This window comes from Callorhinus ursinus, unplaced genomic scaffold (assembly GCF_003265705.2).
Source record: "Callorhinus ursinus isolate GAN/ISIS: 27379988/994484 unplaced genomic scaffold, GSC_fseal_2.0 scaffold19, whole genome shotgun sequence".
NCBI classification, from domain to species: Eukaryota; Metazoa; Chordata; class Mammalia; order Carnivora; family Otariidae; genus Callorhinus; species Callorhinus ursinus.
This window is the reverse complement of record NW_027397081.1, coordinates 15333854-15352370: the sequence shown is the minus strand read 5'-3', so window position 1 is coordinate 15352370 and position 18517 is coordinate 15333854. Positions and strand designations below refer to the sequence as shown.

The following is an 18517-nucleotide window of genomic DNA, read 5'->3' as shown; positions in this document are numbered from 1 at the left end:
GACTGTAATGTAGCAGACCCAGCCATGGCGGCCCCACAGCTGGGTCCTGGCCAAGCCGCCCAACTGCCCCTCAGCGAGAGCAGCGCTCCAGGACCCCCCCATGGGCCGCCGCCGGGCCTCCGGCCCGACGCCCCTGGGGGCGGGGGTGGGGGTGTCCCCGGAAAGCCTCCCTCACAGTACGTGTATGTCTTCACCACCCACCTGGCCAACACGTAAGTGCCTCAGGACGGGCCTCCGTTTACCCGGCACCCCTCAGCCTGGAGTCCTGAGTGTTCCGTCTGCAGGGAGCCAGGGTTCAGTTGGGTTGGGTCGGGTGAGGGCAAGGGCTCCCTCCTGCCCTCCTTCCTGAGCTGTTGGTGCCTGCCCCTTCTGCGCAGGGCTGCCGAGGCTGTGCTGCAGGGCCGGGCTGACTCCATCCTCGCCTACCACCAGCAGAACGTGCCCCGGGCCAAGCTGGACCAGGTGAGTGTGGCGCCCAGCCTGGCTACGGCGCCTCCGAGGACGGTAGGATTGCTTGGCTGGTGCCTCCCCTTCCCTGTCTCACGCTCTGCCTCTGTCCCCCCGCAGGCCCCGAAAGTGCCACCTACCCCAGAGCCACTACCCTTGAGCACGCCGTCAGCAGGCACCCCGCAGTCCCAGCCACCTCCACTGCCACCGCCGCCGCCCCCGGCCCCCGGCAGCGCTCCGCCCGCACTGCCGTCTGAGGGTCCCCCCGAGGACGCCAGTCAGGATCTGACCCCCAACTCGGTGGGAGCGGCCAGCACAGGCGGTGGCACCGGGGGCACCCACCCTAACACCCCGACCGCCGCCACCACCTCCAACCCGCTGCCTCCTGGAGGAGACCCCAGCAGTGCCCCCGGCCCTGCCCTGCTCGGGGACGCCGCCCCCCCAGGAAACGGGCAGCGGAGCCTGGTGGGCTCTGAGGGCCTGTCCAAGGAGCAGCTGGAGCACCGGGAGCGTTCCCTCCAGACACTTCGAGACATTGAGCGGCTACTGCTCCGCAGCGGGGAGACCGAGCCCTTCCTCAAGGGACCCCCGGGAGGAGCCGGCGAGGGGGGACCACCAGCACAAGCCCCTCCTGCTCCCCAGCAGGCCCCCACGGCCCCTCCCAGTGGGCTGAAAAAGTATGAGGAGCCCTTGCAGTCTATGATTTCACAGACGCAGAGCCTGGGGGGGCCCCCGCTGGAGCACGAAGTGCCTGGGCACCCCCCAGGCGGGGACATGGGGCAGCAGATGAACATGATGATGCAGAGGCTGGGCCAGGACAGCCTGACGCCGGAGCAGGTGGCCTGGCGCAAGCTGCAGGAAGAGTACTATGAGGAGAAGCGGCGGAAAGAGGAGCAGATCGGGCTGCACGGGGGCCGCCCTCTGCAGGACATGATGGGCATGGGGGGCATGATGGTGAGGGGGCCCCCGCCTCCCTACCACAGCAAGCCTGGGGATCAGTGGCCCCCTGGCATGGGTGCACAGCTGCGGGGACCCATGGATGTCCAAGATCCCATGCAGCTCCGGGGCGGACCTCCTTTTCCCGGCCCCCGTTTCCCAGGCAACCAGATGCAACGGGTGCCTGGGTTTGGAGGCATGCAGGGTATGGCCATGGAGGTGCCCATGAATGCCATGCAGAGGCCGGTGAGGCCGGGTATGGGCTGGACCGAAGACTTACCCCCCATGGGGGGGCCCAACAATTTTGCCCAGAACGCCGTGCCCTACCCGGGCGGGCAGGGTGAAGCAGAACGATTCATGACCCCTCGGGTCCGGGAGGAGCTGCTGCGGCACCAGCTGCTGGAGAAGCGGTCTATGGGCATGCAGCGCCCCCTGGGCATGGCAGGCAGTGCCATGGGGCAGGGCATGGAGATGGAGCGGATGATGCAGGCACACCGGCAGATGGATCCGGCCATATTTCCTGGGCAGATGGCTGGTGGCGAGGGCCTGGCGGGCACTCCCATGGGCATGGAGTTTGGTGGAGGCCGGGGCCTCCTGAGTCCCCCCATGGGGCAGTCTGGGCTAAGAGAGGTGGAGCCTCCCATGGGGCCAGGCAACCTCAACATGAACATGAATGTGAACATGAACATGAACATGAACTTGAACGTCCAGATGACCCCACAGCAGCAGATGCTGATGTCACAAAAGATGCGGGGCCCAGGGGACATTATGGGGCCGCAGGGCCTCAGTCCTGAAGAGATGGCCCGGGTGCGGGCCCAGAACAGCAGTGGCATGATGGGTGGCCCACAGAAGATGCTCCTGCCCTCACAGTTCCCCAGCCAGGGCCAGCAGGGATTCTCTGGGGGCCAGGGGCCCTACCAAGCCATGCCCCAGGACATGGGCAATACTCAAGACATGTTCAGTCCCGACCAGAGCTCAATGCCCATGGGCAATGTGGGCACCACCCGGCTCAGCCACATGCCCCTGCCCCCTGCGTCTAATCCTCCCGGGTCCTCCAACCGGGGGCTGGGCAGACGGCCTTCAGACCTCACCATCAGTATTAATCAGATGGGCTCGCCGGGCATGGGGCACCTGAAGTCGCCCACCCTTAGCCAGGTGCACTCGCCCCTGGTCACCTCACCCTCCGCCAACCTCAAGTCACCCCAGACTCCCTCACAGATGGTTCCCTTGCCTTCGGCCAATCCTCCAGGACCTCTCAAGTCGCCGCAGGTCCTCAGCTCCTCCCTCAGTGTCCGTTCGCCCACTGGCTCGCCCAGCAGGCTCAAGTCTCCTTCCGTGGCGGTGCCTTCTCCTGGCTGGGTTGCCTCACCCAAGACCGCCATGCCCAGCCCTGGGGTCCCCCAGAACAAGCAGCCACCTCTCAACATGAACTCTTCCACCACCCTGGGCAGCATGGAACAGGGTGAGTCAGCTGGGCCAGGCCGGTGGGGGGTGGGGTGGAGACTAGACTCTGGCACTGGGAATCTCGGGGGGTGGGGGGTGGGGAGGGGTGTTCTTGCCGGGTCGGGCGAGCGCGTGAAGGCATCCGTACCGGGTGCAGAGGTGGATGGCTCTGCTTGAGGGGCACATGTCAGCAGTTGAGCGTGAGCTCCCATAGGGAGTGCCGTGGGGCTCTCCCAGGCATTTGGAGGGGTTCACCCTTGGGCTCTCTCCACTGTCTGGGGACCCCGAGGCTACGGGAACTGCTCAAAGACGGGTGGGCGATAGTGATAATGGGTTGAGCAGAACAGTGGAGTAGAGGTGTGCCTGGAGGAGTCAGGAGATTTGGGAGCTGGCCTTTTCCTAACCCACCATTTGAGCAGCCAAACTCGTCTTCCCTTCCCCAGTCACCCCCCGCTCTTTCTGTCTCCCCGCTTCTGTAGGTGCCCTCCCGCCTAGCGGCCCCCGGACCAGCTCCTCAGCACCTCCCACCAACCCTCCCAGCGGCCTCATGAACCCCAGCCTGCCATTCACTTCCTCCCCAGACCCCACGCCTTCCCAGAACCCCCTGTCACTGATGATGTCCCAGATGTCTAAGTACGCCATGCCCAGCTCCACGCCGCTCTACCACAACGCCATCAAGACCATCGCCACCTCTGACGACGAGCTGCTGCCCGACCGGCCCCTGCTCCCCCCTCCACCACCGTCGCAGGGCTCTGGGCCAGGTGCGAGGCAGGAAGGGGGCCGCAGGGAGAAGAGCTGGTGTGGGCACCGGGCATGAGAAGAGTTGCCACAGTCAGCAGTCACCCCTGTGGTTACGCTGGCTCTCATGTGCTCCCAGCGGGCCCTGGGAGTGGGGGTGTGATGTCCTGGGTCAGGTTCCCACTTCTCATGTAGCGAAACCAAGCCCAGGGCACCCGAGTGGCCTTTCCGACATCCAGTGAGTGATGTGCCTATGGCAAACTGGGCCAGAACTCGGGTCTCTTGGCTTCTAACCTGAATGCCAGAAGTCCATGCCCCTGCGGCTAGCACAGGCCCATGGTGGAGGCCCTCACCCCTCCTGGCATGAGCCTGGCTGGGGAGTGGGGAAGAACTGAGTCCTGCAGCCTCCCCCAGCTGGGTGCACACAGCTCCTCACCCCCTTTTCTCTCTCCCCACAGGGATCAGCAATAACCAGCCCAACCAGATGCACCTGAACTCAGCTGCTGCCCAGAGCCCCATGGGCATGAACCTGCCAGGCCAGCAGCCCCTGTCCCATGAACCCCCACCTACTATGTTGCCCTCCCCTACCCCTCTGGGGTCTAACATTCCACTGCACCCCAATGCGCAGGGGACAGGAGGGCCCCCTCAAAACTCCATGATGCTGCCTCCAGGGGGCCCAGACTCCCTGAATGCCCCCTGTGGCCCTGTGCCCGGCTCCTCCCAGATGATGCCCTTCCCCCCTCGGCTCCAGCAGCCCCATGGTGCCATGGCCCCCAGCGGGGGTGGGGGCGGGGGGCCTGGCCTGCAGCAGCACTACCCTTCGGGCATGCCCCTGCCCCCAGAGGACCTGCCTAGCCAGCCGCCGGGCCCCATACCCCCTCAGCAGCACCTGATGGGCAAAGGCATGGCTGGGCGCATGGGCGACGCCTACCCCCCGGGCGTGCTCCCTGGGGTGGCATCAGTGCTGAACGACCCCGAGCTGAGCGAGGTGATCCGGCCCACCCCGACGGGGATCCCTGAGTTCGACTTATCGAGGATCATCCCCTCTGAGAAGCCAAGCAGCACCCTCCAATACTTCCCCAAGAGCGAGAACCAGCCCCCCAAGGCCCAGCCCCCCAATCTGCATCTCATGAACCTGCAGAATATGATGGCGGAGCAGACCCCCTCACGGCCCCCCAACCTCCCGGGCCAGCAGGGCGTCCAGCGGGGTCTCAACATGTCCATGTGCCACCCCGGACAGATGTCCTTGTTGGGCAGGACAGGTGTGCCCCCACAGCAGGGCATGGTGCCCCACGGCCTGCACCAGGGAGTCATGTCCCCGCCACAAGGCCTCATGACCCAGCAGAATTTCATGCTGATGAAGCAACGGGGTGTGGGGGGTGAGGTCTACAGCCAGCCCCCCCACATGCTGTCCCCACAGGGCTCCCTCATGGGCCCCCCGCCCCAGCAGAACCTCATGGTGTCCCACCCGCTGCGGCAGCGCAGCGTGTCTCTGGACAGCCAGATGGGCTACCTCCCAGCGCCGGGCAGCATGGCCAACCTGCCCTTCTAGCAGTCCCTTGGGGGGGGGCTGCAGCTGGGGCGATACTGCAAATATGTTAACCTTAAAGAAGTTTCTTCCCCTCCAGTGTTGGGATGGCCTGGGTCTGGGGGTGGGGTGGAGGGGGTGGGAGGGACTTGTGTGGGGAGTGGCATTTATGGAAACCAGGTGTGCTGGCAGCTTAGGGGGGGAAGTGGCAGAGAGGGGTGGGGGGTTTGGGATTGGGGTTCCATTTCGGCCACTGGGACTGCCCCTCCCCGACCCCTCCCCAGTCCCATGGAGCTCCTCTCTTCCCTGGTTCTCGGCACCCCTCCCCCTCTTCAGCTACGCTTTCAGAGTCCTGTTACAGAACAGAACGTGGGGAGAATCCCGGGGGGGGGGGGGGAGCGGGCGGAGAGGAGAGGCCTCTGCTCGCTGCCCCTTTCCTTTCTGCGGCTCTCCCCTCGGCCCTGTGTGTTGCTGGAGCTTCACTCTCCTCTTGGTTTCTCTGCTCCCGCCCGTTTTTCCTTCTGTCTTTTCCTGCCTCATTCCCTGATGTGGCTGACCCCCTCTCCCACTCCACCCCCTCCCTGCAGGCGGCCGGCGGGGCGGGGGGGGGGGGGGGTCAGGTGCCAACCGCAGCTGTAAATAGAGTACTGCGCTTTTGTGCCGGTGTGTGTGTGCTGTATCTCTGTGCTTTGATAGAAGTCACAAAAAAGAAAAAAAGGTTAAAAGAAACCTTTCCCTCCCCGCCCGTTCTTCAAATTATTGCCCCTTTCCATTCCTCTGGACTCAGGACCACGCAGTCCGACACACGCACCCACTGTTTGCCGTGCCTCTGGGTCCATAAGGACACCATTCCGGTCCCTTCCCCCAAATGGGGAAACGACAGAAACCCCACACCTAGACTGAGGTCAGACCACCCAGGCTTCCACCTGGGGAGCCCCTTCCGGGCTGAGACCCCCCCCCCACAGACTCCCCAGAGCAGCAGCCTGTCTGCTGCTGAATGAATGCAGGAGAATGTGTGCTCAGGCATGCATGCTTGCCCCACGCAGGTGACCCGGGGCCCTGGCTTCCCGGCTATGGATGTCTGGTGTCCCCTGCTGCTACACCTTAGCCAGAACTTGAAGTCCTTCGTCCCCAGTGTGGGATGAGGGAAAGGAGGAAGAGGTGGAGGCTGTGTGGCCCCTTGAGCGGAGCCAGGGAGGCACCGCACCGCGGCCCAGATGGTCCAGGGAACCCCCAGGCCCTGACTTTCCCAGGCACTGCCACCCACTTCTCACCAAAGGCGGAAAGAAAAGGGGTTGGCTGAGTAGATCTGTCTCTCTCTGGCCTCCACCCTTTGAGGATGGATTAGAGAAAGTGATGGAGAAGCAGGGAGCATCCTACCTGCCCACTCACTGGCAAGGTCCCTCTGCCCGGGGCTCAGGGCTCTGTGCCTGCCCAGGCCCGGGTGCAGCCACTGCCAACCCCCTTGCTTGCCCTGCTCTTTCCCAGAACTCCCCACCTGCCTCTGGTCAGAGCTGAAGCCATACAGACTCAGTGTTTTGCCCCGCCTTGGCCCCAGGAGTAAAACACTTCTCCTTTTCTTACTTCCTTTCCTGCCTCGTGGGGTGGCAGGGCAGTTCCCTGGCCTCTGTGCCCTGCCTCCAGGGCCAAGGGCCATTTCTAGACAAGGTGTTTTCTGCCATGGCCCCGTCCCCAGCCTTCCTGATCTGCAGGGTCTGGCCTTACATTGGCAGCTGTGATACAAAGGGAATTTGCCCCACTTTTCCCAGTCTGGTGCTGTCCTCAGTCCACCGTCAGCCAGGTCAAGCGCTTCCTCTGGGGCTGGCTGGCTGCAGGCTCCTGCCTCCCCCAGCACCTCCCTGGGGCCCCCGGGGCCAGGGCCCCGACACCTGTGTTTGGGGGCCACCTGCCTTCCATCCTGCCAGGCGCTTTGCCCACCCTGCCTCAACCTGGGCCCTGGGCCCATGAGCCCTCCCACCTCTGACCCAAGACTCCCCAAACTGACTCTTAAGTGTTTCCTGCCCAGAGGAGAGAGGGGTCAGACCGCAAAGGGCCCAGTGTCCTCCCTGTTCTTCTCTTGCCCCATCTCCGCCACCAGACTAGCTTTCCAAGGTGAACTCCACAGGCCAGCCTACGTCCCTCCATCCATGGCCATACCCCCAGCCATTTTGTACCATTATATAAATATATATATATAAATATAAATATATAAATACAATATGTGAAGACATCTTCTTGGTTTTTATTTTGAAACAATTTTTAGGCTTGTTCCGGGGGTCTCTGTGCTGCCTGTACTGTATTGACCTGTTTTATAGGTGCCTTTTTATTAAAAAGAGAAAATTAAAAATCCAGCCTCTTGCCTTTTTTGCTTCTGTGTCTGGCTGCTCCGCTGCCCAGCTTACTGTTGGATGCTGGGAGGAAAAAGGGGGACCCCGGGGCCTTCCCAGTGTTCCACGGTGAAGAGACTGGTCTCCCCCTCCTCCGCCCAGGTCACAGCTCTGATTTCCACCATGGCGGCCGTCTAGGGGGCTTGGCTGGCTGCCCTTGAGGGGGACTGGGCCCCCCAGATGTACCCTCAGCAAGGGCAGGGGTCCCGGACCTCCCACCCTAGCCAGAGCAGGGGCTGCGGACCGGGGCAGGAGAGCCCTCCCTGGGGAAGGTGGGCAGGCAGGCAGGCACGGAGCGGCTTCCTCTGGTTCCATCTGAGTAGTAGCCTCTCAGGGGCAGGGCTCGGCTTCCTGGGGCTCAGGGACTTCCCTGCTTCTCACCCTGCCTGGCCTGAGGGGATGCCTCGTGGCTCTTGCTGAGGCCCAGAGAGGTGGCAAGCTCTGGGTCTGGTCCGCAGGCAAGGGGCTGGATGAGATGACCCCCAGAGGCCCTTTCCAGTCTGTCATTCTTCTCTGGGGGGTCTACATCTCTGTTCTGACTCTTGGCGAAGTGCTCCCTCTGTATGATTGGGACCCCTCTGCTGCCCAAGTTTCTCCTGGTTGTGTGGCTTGCAGAGAGGGGGACAGGAAGGAACAGTCTGCCTCCTTCCTTATCAGTGCTCAGACCTACCAGAGCTCTAGACCCGACTGCCCCTGGCCCATACTGGGACCTCTCCGCCCTGGGCAGAGGAGACAGCTGGCTTTGGTCTCTCCTTGTCCCTCCTTGAGGCTGAGGAAGGAGAATCTCTTTCCTTTCAGTGGCTTTCCTCTGCTGGAAGAACTTTCCTTAGTTCTTCCCTAGGACGCTGGCTGGTCTCTGAGGGTGCCTGGAGTCTGCCCTCAGTCCGCAGACCTCCCAGGGCCTGGTGACATGGGGCTGGCCCGGTTCCACTTTGGTCAGAGCCAGGAGCAGCTTCCTGGGTTGGGTCAGTCGGAGTTTCCTGCTCGACCAAGATGCAGGGCTGGTAGCCTGGCAGGATGTCTGCGTTTGTTAGGGACCGAGATGTTAAGGCCACATTCTTTTGCCAGCTGGCCTTCCCTCAGCCTTGACCTCCATCTCTCCCCTGGTGCTCAGCCTCTAGCTTCTTTCGGCAGGAGGGGTGAGAGGACAGGTGGGGGGTAGTTGTGGAGGCCTGTGGTCCATAAGATGACGGAGTGCATTATGGGAGGGGACTGACTTTCCCAATTGGCAGGGGCAGAAGTAAAAGTTGTTTCTTGAGCTTCCAACGGTGAAGATGAAAGAAGGGGATACAGATGGGCACAGGCATCCTTTGCTTTGCCTCCCGGCTGCTTCCCTTGCCTGGACTGCAGCTTAGCCCCGGGGGCTGGAAGAAGAGCAGGCAGGAATGTCCTGGAAAGAGGGCGCGGCTCTAGCTGCCCCGAATGAGGATATCGGCCAAGGCGAGCTCTTAAGATCGCAGCTCCTGCTGGAAGGGGTTCCAGCAACACCGCATCCCCCAAGGAAAGCAGAAACAGAGGGGGCTGGGACCTAGAAGGTGGTGAGGGAGGTGGCGTTCTCTGACTCAGAGAGACTGCTCTTGCGCCAAGTAGGGAATAACTGGCAAAGGGACGCAGGGCCGGCACAGCCCAGCTTAGTCAGAAGGCGCGTCAGGTCGCTCCGGAACTTCACGCCTGCGAAAGTGTAGAGCATGGGATTGAGACAGCAGTGGGCCAGGCCCAGGAACTCACTCATGGTGATGGCCACGGAGAGGTAGCCGTTCAGCTCGCAGCTGTAGCCCATGGTCTTCAGCCTCGCCAGGGTGTCCAGGAAGATGACGATGTGGTAGGGTGACCAACAGAGAAAGAAGACGCTCGTCACCAGGATGGCCACCCTGACCGCCTTCTGCCTCTGCGGGCGCCGCTGGGCCTGGCACAGCCTGTGCACCACCCCGACGTAGCACCAGCCCATCACCAGCATCGGCAGCAGGAACCCCCCGACGTGGTAGAGGAAGCGGGAGGTGAACCAGGCCTTGGTTTCGGCCTGGTTCTCCTGGGAGAAGGTACAGCGTGGCAGCGAGTCATTGTGGTGGGGTTGGCTGACTTTGGCGAAGAGGATCTCCGGCAAGGCGAAGAAACAGCCCGCCAGCCAGATGGTGGCACAGGTGATGTGGATGGAGAGGAGGCGGCGGTGGCGGTAGGCGTGGACGGCGTGCACGATGGCCAGGTAGCGGTCCACGGCGATGCAGGCCAGGAGCAGGCTGCTGCAGTAGAAGTTGATCTTGTGCAGAGCGATCACCGTTTTGCAGAGAAAAGTGCCCAGGAGCCAGCCCACAGAGCCCTCGACCACGGCGAAAGGCAGGATGAAGACCAGCAGGAGGTCGGCCACGGCCAAGTGGAACAGGAAGGTCTCGGTGGAGCTGCGCGTGTGTCGGTGCCGCTCCAGGATCACCAGCACCAGGATGTTGCCCATCATACCCAGGAGGAAGATGAAGCCGTAGGCCACCGGCATGAACACGGCCTTGAAGGAGGTCAGGAGGGGCCCCTCGACCGTGGAGCAGAGGTGATTTTCCACCGCGGGGCTCTCGGTGCTGTCACTGTAGTTGCCGAGCTCCCTGTACTGCGAGGGCGGGGAGACAGCGGGGGAGAGGGGGCTGAGGACCCGTCTCTCGCCCTCACACAGGGACCCCGACTCCCCTGTCCCCCCACCCCCGCTGCCGCTTTTGCCCCTGCACTCCCAGCGTGTCTCACCGACCAAATCCCGGTCTCCCCTTGTGTGTCCATGAACCAGTCACTCTGCCTTTTCCAACTTCAGTTTTGGTCTGTAAGAGGGACTAATGCCTTGCAGGGCCCTGACAAAGATGGAAGGAGATACATGGGGAGAGGCTTCTCTGAAGGGCCGCGCACCTGTAAGTTACTTTGTGTTTAGGTGTCCTCCTAAACATGGAAGGCTGTGGGTCCCCGGGCCGGAATGAGAGCTTCAATTTGGGGAATGGATCTGGTTGGGGCAAGGAGCCATCTGGTCCAGTTCTGAACAGAGCAGTGGGCACTAAAGCCCAAGATCCTGCTGAGGGGGTAGCTGCTGGGGTGGCCTCCCGGCTTCCTCTTGGGGTGTCTCCCTATTCCTGAATGTCTTCATTATCCCCGAAATGGTAGTAACAGCCCCCTGGTTTGTTTAATGTGTGCAATGAGCTCGGGTATGGGATATTCCTATCCCACCCATGTGTCTTGCTAACGGCCCGGTGCGTTTGAACCCACGTCGATCCACCTCCAGAGCCCATCCTTCCACCACTACGCAGTTTCATCTGGGGTTTCCTCACTGCTACTTCCCATCACCGGCCGCCTCCCTCCTCTGCTTCCTTCTCTGCCTCAGAAGCAAGTGAGGAAGGGGTGGTGCTCTTCCAGGAGAAGGTGCCATGCCCACTTTGTCTCCGGAAGCTCCTCCTCCTCCCCGCCCCGCCCCTCGCCACCGGCGCTCAGGTTGTTTACCGAGCTAACCGCAAAGGAAGACATGGTATCTGTTTTCATACCTTTCACTCACAGCTGTCCCTCTGCACCTGCTCCTCCTCACTTCCCAGCCCCGTTCTCCCCCCTCCCCCCTCCCCCAGACCCCTCCCCATGGTTTCAAAACCAATTATAACCAACTTCTGTGGGTTGCAAAAGGCACTTGTATAAATGATGAGCCCCAGGGAGGGAGAGGATGGGAAAGGATACTCTGCACAGAAGCTCTAGCTGGTCTCACGCCGCCCTTCTTCCAGGAGAGCGAGGGGCTTGCACAAACAGGGGGTGGTTGCACTGCCACCCAGGGACCTCAGTTGCGGGTTACACACTCACTCTCAGTGGGCAGACTCATTCTCCAGCCTGTGTCTTTCCTTCTGGTCCCAGGGACAAGTGGGTCTTGGAGAAGGGGGTGGGGGTTACATTTGTGCGATGACCCAGTCATCTGCCTCCCCCACGCTAGCGTCCCTCCACCATGGCCTCAGTCCAGCCCTCCTTCACCCTACTGCCCAGGACTACCGTCTCTCCATGGCCCCATTCCAGCAACTTCTCCACCTTTGTCCATCCCCTACACACAGGAGAGATTTTCTGTGACGGTCCCAGATCTCATCAGCGTCCTGCGTAAAGTCCTTCATTGGTTCCCCATTACCTGTAACCACGGGTTTTCCTCTCATCTTTACCCCCCCACCCACCCAATTTCACATTTAATAGCAAAGCCAATTATAAGAAGAAGTTGTGCGAAAAAATTAATCAACAGAAGGTTGGAGTAAGCCAATCCCAGCGCATTCACGCAATAGAATACAATGCAGTCCTCAGAAAGAAAGGTTTGTCTGCATGTTCTCTTAGGGAAAGATGGTTAACACACAGCGCCCCGTTTCAGACCCGATTGCGGGGCACTCCACACAGCATGATCCCCTGGACTCTCCTCGCAGGGTTTCCTGGGGCCTCGGCTCTTTGCCTTGCCTTCAAACCAGACTTCTCCACTCTTGTCTCATGTGGTGTTTCACACCTAAGCTCTTGTTTAAGAAAAACAACTCGGCTTTCATTTGAAAACCATGGACTGGCAGGGTGAGGTCTGCACTCCCCTATGGGGGGCTTGAAATGTCTACGACATAGCCCCCTGACTTTTCAAGCCTCATCTTCTACTTTATTGCTTTAGGCACCCCGTCCTCCAGGTTCGTCGTTCTACTGGCTGCCTGCCCCCAACACCCCAATGCACCCCTGTCTCGGAATGTTTGCTCCAACTCTGCCTTGTGCGGAGCACTCCTTTCTCCCCGTGATTGCCTGGCTAATGTCTATGCTTCCTTCAAGGTCCCACTCAGCACCCCCTCCCCACCCCCCTCCTAGCTTGGGAGGAGATTCTCACGGTCTGCGGGGTCTGCGAGTCTTTATTACGGCCCTGGGCATTGCCATGTGCATTTCCTCACTAGATGGCGAGCTTCTGAAGGCAAGCCCTTTGTGTCCCCCTGACAAGGCCATGTGTTTCACGCATGACAGACATGCAACCGATGTGTGCCCAGCGGCTCTGAGGGCAGGTTCCCAGAGACGCCAGACGCCCTTGTATTCTGACACCTTAGGCAAGTCCCTCTCTGGGCCCCGGCGGAGACTCAGACCCTCCTTTCCCCCTTCTTTGGTTCCTGCCTCCTCCCGATGCCCTTGACAGCCTAGAGCCTGTCTTGGGTTCTCTCACCATATTGGGAGCTGTGTCCAATACTGTCATCGAATACAACCATTTGACTCATGTTGGAATTCAGCAGGAGGTAAATGGGGAAACAGTGAGATGAGTAGTCTCCATGCGGAGCAAAGCAATTCAGACCCAGGGTGAAGAGATGCGGGGGCCGGGGGCCGTCAGTGGGGCTGGACTCCACCTGCCTCTGGGAGGAGTCTGGCTGTCCCACCGTGTGGAGGGCTTGGGTACAGCCGGCCTATCTGGCCCAGAAGGCCCTTTATGAGAGCCACTCAAGTCCTGACCCTCTAAACCATCCAGGCTGATTGGTTTATCGCTCATTTAAAGTCAGCACAGTGGGATATGCCCCCAGGACCCTTGAAGCCCCATCTCCTGAGAACCCAGGTTTAGAAGATGGTTGAGGGGAACCGATCTTTCCCTCCTTGCCAAGACGTATTTGTTTGGCAAAGTGCTCAGGCAGGGAGGGGAACACGGGAGGAAGCTGGTTTGAGGGGTGCTGGGAACTGTGAGTGCGTCTCAGCAGGAGGTGTCAAACAGACATTTTGGGGGCTTGGCAGTGGTACATGTCAAAGCCACTTCCCATACCTAGGGGGTCAGTCACCTCCACCCCTCCCCAAACCGTGGAGGGAGGTAGTGAAGCAACGTTAGTTCCAGTCTGGTGGCAAGTGGAGGGATCACGAATCCTCTATAGTGTGGGGAGTGGGGAGCAAAAGGGACCCCTCCAAGACTCATACCCACAGGGAGCTCAGTGCCAACGATCTGGCCGAGTGCTTACTCATTCTTTGCCATCAAAAGCCGCAGGGGCCCAAGGCCCTCATGCACACACCGGCTCTGACGGCCCCCGTATAGACACAGTCACGACAGCATGCGGCCCAGGCAGGTACCCAGCAGAAACGCGCGTGCGCAGAAGCCAGGGACTCACTACCCAAAGAAGGCAAGCAAACACGAGGAGTGGGATGCAGCTGAGCGCTGAGCCAGGAATCTAGGCAGAAGATTGCTGTGAACACTGGGGATAGGGCAGGAGAAGGAGAACATTCCGGGCCCCGGTACTGAGGAGGAGAGCAGACGGGCGGGGGGCGGGGGGCCAGTGCCTCACAGCCCCGCACTGGCCAGTGGGAAGACCAGCACACGGGCTTCTGTGTGAGCAGGTGGGACGGGGCTGACGGGGGCATTCCTCGGGGGTCTGCCCTGGACCCCCTCCTCTTCGATCCTCTCCACCCCATCTTGGGTGACATGGCTGGGGAGCACTTCCACAATGCAGAGTTCTCCACAGCCCGGAACTAGAGGCCCAAACTGACCAGACGGAATTGGTAGGGAACAACGAAGAGACCGAGACTGGCGTTTAAAATTTCAACCGTCCGGGCACAAGTTAGGGAAGCCCTGGCTTACCGACGGTTGCTGAGAAAAAGACCTGAGAATGTGTTGATCGCCAGCTTCAGATGAGTCACAGGGTGACGTGGCTACTGTCACCTTACCCTAGGTGAACAGAAACCTGTAGGTGGGCAGCTGATACCACCCCGGTTTGTTTGGTCTGGACGAGGGTGACCAGTTTGCTGAGGGGTCTGGAAATCCCCGCCCTGGGAGGAAGTTTTCAGGTCCCGGCGAGAGGAGTCGAGGCACAAGAAGATTGGCGTCCGAGGGAGCTGCCTTCTTCGAGGACTAGAAGAGCTGCCGTGGGCAAGAGGGCAGGACGGCTTACCGGGAAGCCCTAGAGGGCAGACTGGGAGGAATGGGCAGAGGTTGGGGCGTGGGGTGTTTCCATCAAAGGAGAAAGAACCTTCCCCCGGGGCAGAACTCTCCAACAGGGGGTTGGGGGGCCGCTGGGAGGGAGAGGAATGTCTGAGCTCAGGTGTGCGGGGAGGGATTCCTGCCCTGGACGGGAGGCTGGGCCCTGCCCTCAAATGTCCCTCGCACACAGCTCCCAGATGCTCCGATTCTCTGGCGGTCATGCTCTGCCCAGGGCTGAGCGGGTTCTCAGCATGCAAGTCATCGAGCTCAGCCCCTGCATGGGAGCTTTGTTTCCCTAGCTTGTCTGTGGTGTAGCCAAAGAATGCCCCAGACTGACCTTGCAGCTCAGCCCCCAGGAGAAGGCAGGGCTGCTGAGTGTGGGGCTCATCCAGGCAGAACCCCAGGACTCCAGGGGCCTGAGTCATCCTGGCTGTAGGAGGCCTCTGCACACAGATGCAGGTTGTTGCTCTGGCCATAGGGAGCACACGCAGGCTCCATCTCCTTCCCGGTCCCTGTCTGGACAGTCCCAACTGAGAGTCAGGAGCTGCGAATGGGGCCAGCTGGGCAGGCTCTCCTTCCAGCCCTCAGGGGCTCGAGGGGGGAAGGCATCTCGAGGATTGAGACTGGGCTAAGGGTGCAAACGGGGGCCTTGTGTCCCTAACTCCACTCTTCCTTTTGAGGGTCCACACTCCCAAAAGACCATCTGAGACTCCGGCGTGCCACTTGTCACATCACCCCCTGGCTCCCCCTCCCCCCTTCAGGAGCGAACCTACTTGAAATATTTCGTCCTGTCATTCCTGAAAGACTACTCAGTCTTGTCTCTTGATTCTCAGCACCTTACCCATGGCCACTTTTTATGACATTCTGCCAGAGGGATGGGATCTGTGTCCTTAAGGAAGGCAAGAATTCCTGATGGACACTGTGGTCTGTATGCCTGAGCCCAGATTCACCTCAACACTGACCTCTCCCCAGGCTGGCCCTGGGTGTCTCCCTCATCTCTCACCCCTCAGGTCACCCCCCAGTTGGGGCCTCCTCCCCTGGGATTCCTCTGGGACTTTTCACCTATTTGAGGGGGGGGTCCTTCCCTCCCCCGAGGCATAGCCCAGAAACAGCCTGGTTTTAGTTCCTCTTCCTTACCCCTTCTTGATGAAATGAGATGGTGATGCTCTGATCACAGTGAAATGGTTTTGGGGGATCATCACTGAGGAGGAGTTAGGGGGAGCCAGGTCCTGGGACCGGACCAGATTTGCCCTGCTCTCTAGCAGCTTCCCCTCCAGGCTGGTGTGTAGGGTGGGGCTGGAGGTGCCGTTTCTGCCCAGCCCCTGTAGGTATCCCAGCCCAGGCCCCAGTGCTGTCAAGAGGGGGCTCGGCACTCCCAGATCAAGGTTCCTGTGGACAGAGACTTTTCTAGGTCTGCCTAGATCTGCCTTCCTAGCAGGATGGGTCCCTGGTATGCCCACCCCAGGGACCTGGCTCCTTATTCCTTGGGCTTAGCCATCTAGAGTTTTTGTTTGGATCCTCCACTCATGGGAATTAGCAGCTCATCTTTCAAAAATGGGCATTTTAAGTGGCCAGAGTTGATCTTAGAATTCAGGAGGTGGAAGGGAAGACAGGATGACCAACACTTGACTATGACCAAGGGCCCTCACTTCTTAACCTAACATTAGAGTGTAAAACCCTGTCTTCTAGGAAAGTGAACCAATACTTGGTTTGGACAAGGACAGAAAATGGGATAGGAAGTAAAAAGCATAGAAGCGAGACTAACTTCAGAGAGAAGTGGGCTAGGACCTTTAAATACATCACAAGTCAATAAATACGTATTGAGAAGCTACTTATGTGCAAGCCCGTTCTGCTATCCTGCCATCCTAGGGCCTCTGTTCCGCGAGACACTGTCGAGGCGGCTATTAAAACTGCGCCCGGCCCTGCTCTGAGTGGGTGGGGTGGAAGGAGAGGGTCTGTGCTCCTGAGGGGGCAACCGCCCCGGGAAGAGAGCATGTACAGGGAGTGAGGGAGACAAGATGAGGCATGGGGAGCTGGTGGAAGAAGAACTCCAGAGCCTGGATGGTCCCAGGACTCCTGGGCTCCCGACTAGACTCTGATCGAGAGGTCGGGCATGCTGGCGTGCCTGGCCCAAGACCTCTTATGTGCGTTGTGACATGCAACAAGTAGCCAGGTCTCTCTCTGGGCTGTCGGTTTTCTTTCATATATGGGACATGCCCTGTTGTCCCCTGCCCTCTGCCACCACCTGTCTCTAGTAGGTCACGCAGCAGAGTGAGGCATGCAGTTAGGGGAAACTCTTGAGATTTCTCAGAAGCCAGGACTGGACAGGTCTTGTGTTGGTTATGATGTTATCCAACTGGGTCAGGGCTCGTGGTCAGCTCGAAGCTGTGGGCAGAGGAAAACACCCACTAACCTAACCAGGTGAGGTCAGGGGCCAGGATGGGGAGTCAAGGTGGGCGCGTGGTGCCTTGTCAGGGCGGTGGAGTTTTAGTCTGGTCTAGGGTATTGCCCAGACTCTGTGATCACTCTCAGGGTCAACTTCATGGGCACATGACCCGACACTTAGAAGAGCTCCATGCTTGGTTTAGTGCTCTGCTGTTGCTGTCTTGGAATTCTTAATAATTTTTGAAGAAGGGGCCCTGCATTTTCATTTTGCGTTAGGTCCCACAGGTGAGGCAGCAGGTCTGATTAGACGGATGGTTCTGGCTCTGCTTTTATCTGGGGATTGGATCTGAAAGGCCCGTCTATGGGTAATCAGCTCTTCCCCCCTCCTTGTTCTACTTAGAGTTCCAAGCTTTGGGATCTGGACAAGGGAGAGGCAGAATTTTCCTAGCAAGACTGAGAACATGGTTGGTAGAGTTCTAATAGAGACTCCAGCCGGTGGAGCTAGAAGGTGTTGGGGAACATCTCAGGGTGAGTTTAGGGTCAGGAGAGCTAGTGGGTGTAGGAGAAAGGATTTGGATCCTTTATGATCCAGCCCAGAGTGCAGCTCAAAGAGAAGTCCTTTCCTTAGAAGTACCATTGGCCATGGGGAAAAAGGAGGAAAGGAGGAAAAAAGTTCCCAAAAGATCCTCATAAACAGCCTCCTCCTGCCTGTACACAGGAGCCCCAGGGTTCTGTTGAGCTGTTCCCTACACACATCCTTTGGGAGCCTGGTCAACTGAACCACTCTGGTTCACAGGAGGGACTTGGGTGGGTGGCAGAGTGTGATGCTGGGGACCATTTTCTTAGCTCATCCAAGAATACCTTATCTCTAGAGATTCCAGTTTCTTGAGGGGGGTCACAACATGCTTTAAAAAATTTCTAGAATTAACACAGAGTTCTCCCACCAACTTGGCATCCCTGTGCCCCTGGACTCTGACCCAGTATGTGGTCCTCTTCCGTACTGACCACCTGCTCTCACGCTTCATTCCTTCAGCACATAATTACTGTCTAAGAGCTTCCAGTGAGTGGGGTTTTTTTTCCTTTCTGGGTAGACTGTAAGCTATTTGAGGGCCAGAACCAAAGCTTCAACTTCTCCAACCAACACAGAATGTAGTACCCCAATGATAGAATCGTAAAGCAAGAGATGAATAAATATACTGGAGCAATGCCAGGTTCCCAACAGTAAGAAAACCTCCTAAATATTTTCCCATCTGGGCCCTTATTCCACCTTGAAGAGATAAGGAGAGGATCTTCTTTTGAAAAATGGAGAGGCAAAGTGACTCGTTCCAGGTCACATAGCAAGTCAGGGAGGGTGCAGGACCGGAACCCATATTTCCAATTCCCCCGAAAGAATGTCTATTTCAAGCAACAGCTCTACTTATCTCCTTCCTCCATGGAATGGGAAAATACAGTCTTAAAAAGCAAGAACCACTGGGCCTGCCTCGATCCTGCCGAACCACAGTGGGAGGGGACTCCACAGCTAGCCCCTCTTCCCTGGGCCCTCAGCACAGAATATCTAGAATTCCAAGGAGGGCCTGGGCGACCAGCTGTCTCTACTCACCACATCTTCCAGGTTGTAGTTCATAAGGTCCATGTCCAGGGTTAGGGGGTAGTTCATGCTTGTAGCCGTATGTCAACCAGACTGGTCACTGACTGATGTTGAAAGGCTCTCTGGTGCCTATAGAGAGGTGGCAGCCGTCAGCTGCAAATTTAAACAAATGAGCT

General features: G+C 59.2%; 2 protein-coding genes across 8 annotated transcripts in view; one reads left to right on the top strand and one right to left on the bottom strand.

Annotated features, from left to right (window-relative positions):
- Positions 1-7439, top strand: part of BCL9L (BCL9 like) — a 27967-nt gene extending 20528 nt beyond the window's left edge. For all 5 annotated transcript variants that reach the window (XM_073903835.1, XM_073903832.1, XM_073903834.1 and 2 more), the window contains 5 exons: positions 2-212; positions 378-462; positions 568-2845; positions 3306-3587; positions 4023-7439. In XM_073903835.1, the coding sequence (XP_073759936.1) occupies positions 2-212; positions 378-462; positions 568-2845; positions 3306-3587; positions 4023-5116 (3950 nt within the window). In that variant the 3' untranslated portion in view covers positions 5117-7439. The remainder of the gene's footprint in view (position 1; positions 213-377; positions 463-567; positions 2846-3305; positions 3588-4022) is intronic.
- Positions 7313-18517, bottom strand: CXCR5 (C-X-C motif chemokine receptor 5). Of its 3 annotated transcripts, none has more exons than XM_025894025.2 (2): positions 18354-18517; positions 7313-10070 (listed from the first exon to the last, which is right to left on the bottom strand). In XM_025894025.2, exons 1-2 carry the CDS (start codon positions 18356-18358, stop codon positions 9008-9010), a joined length of 1068 nt encoding a protein of 355 aa, XP_025749810.1. In that variant the 5' UTR covers positions 18359-18517; the 3' UTR covers positions 7313-9007. The 3 variants fall into 3 exon arrangements, with proteins under 3 accessions (XP_025749810.1, XP_025749808.1, XP_073759937.1); XM_025894023.2 differs by having other exon boundaries at positions 7313-10075; positions 18354-18515; XM_073903836.1 differs by lacking the exon at positions 18354-18517 and adding an exon at positions 14706-14891 and having other exon boundaries at positions 7313-10075.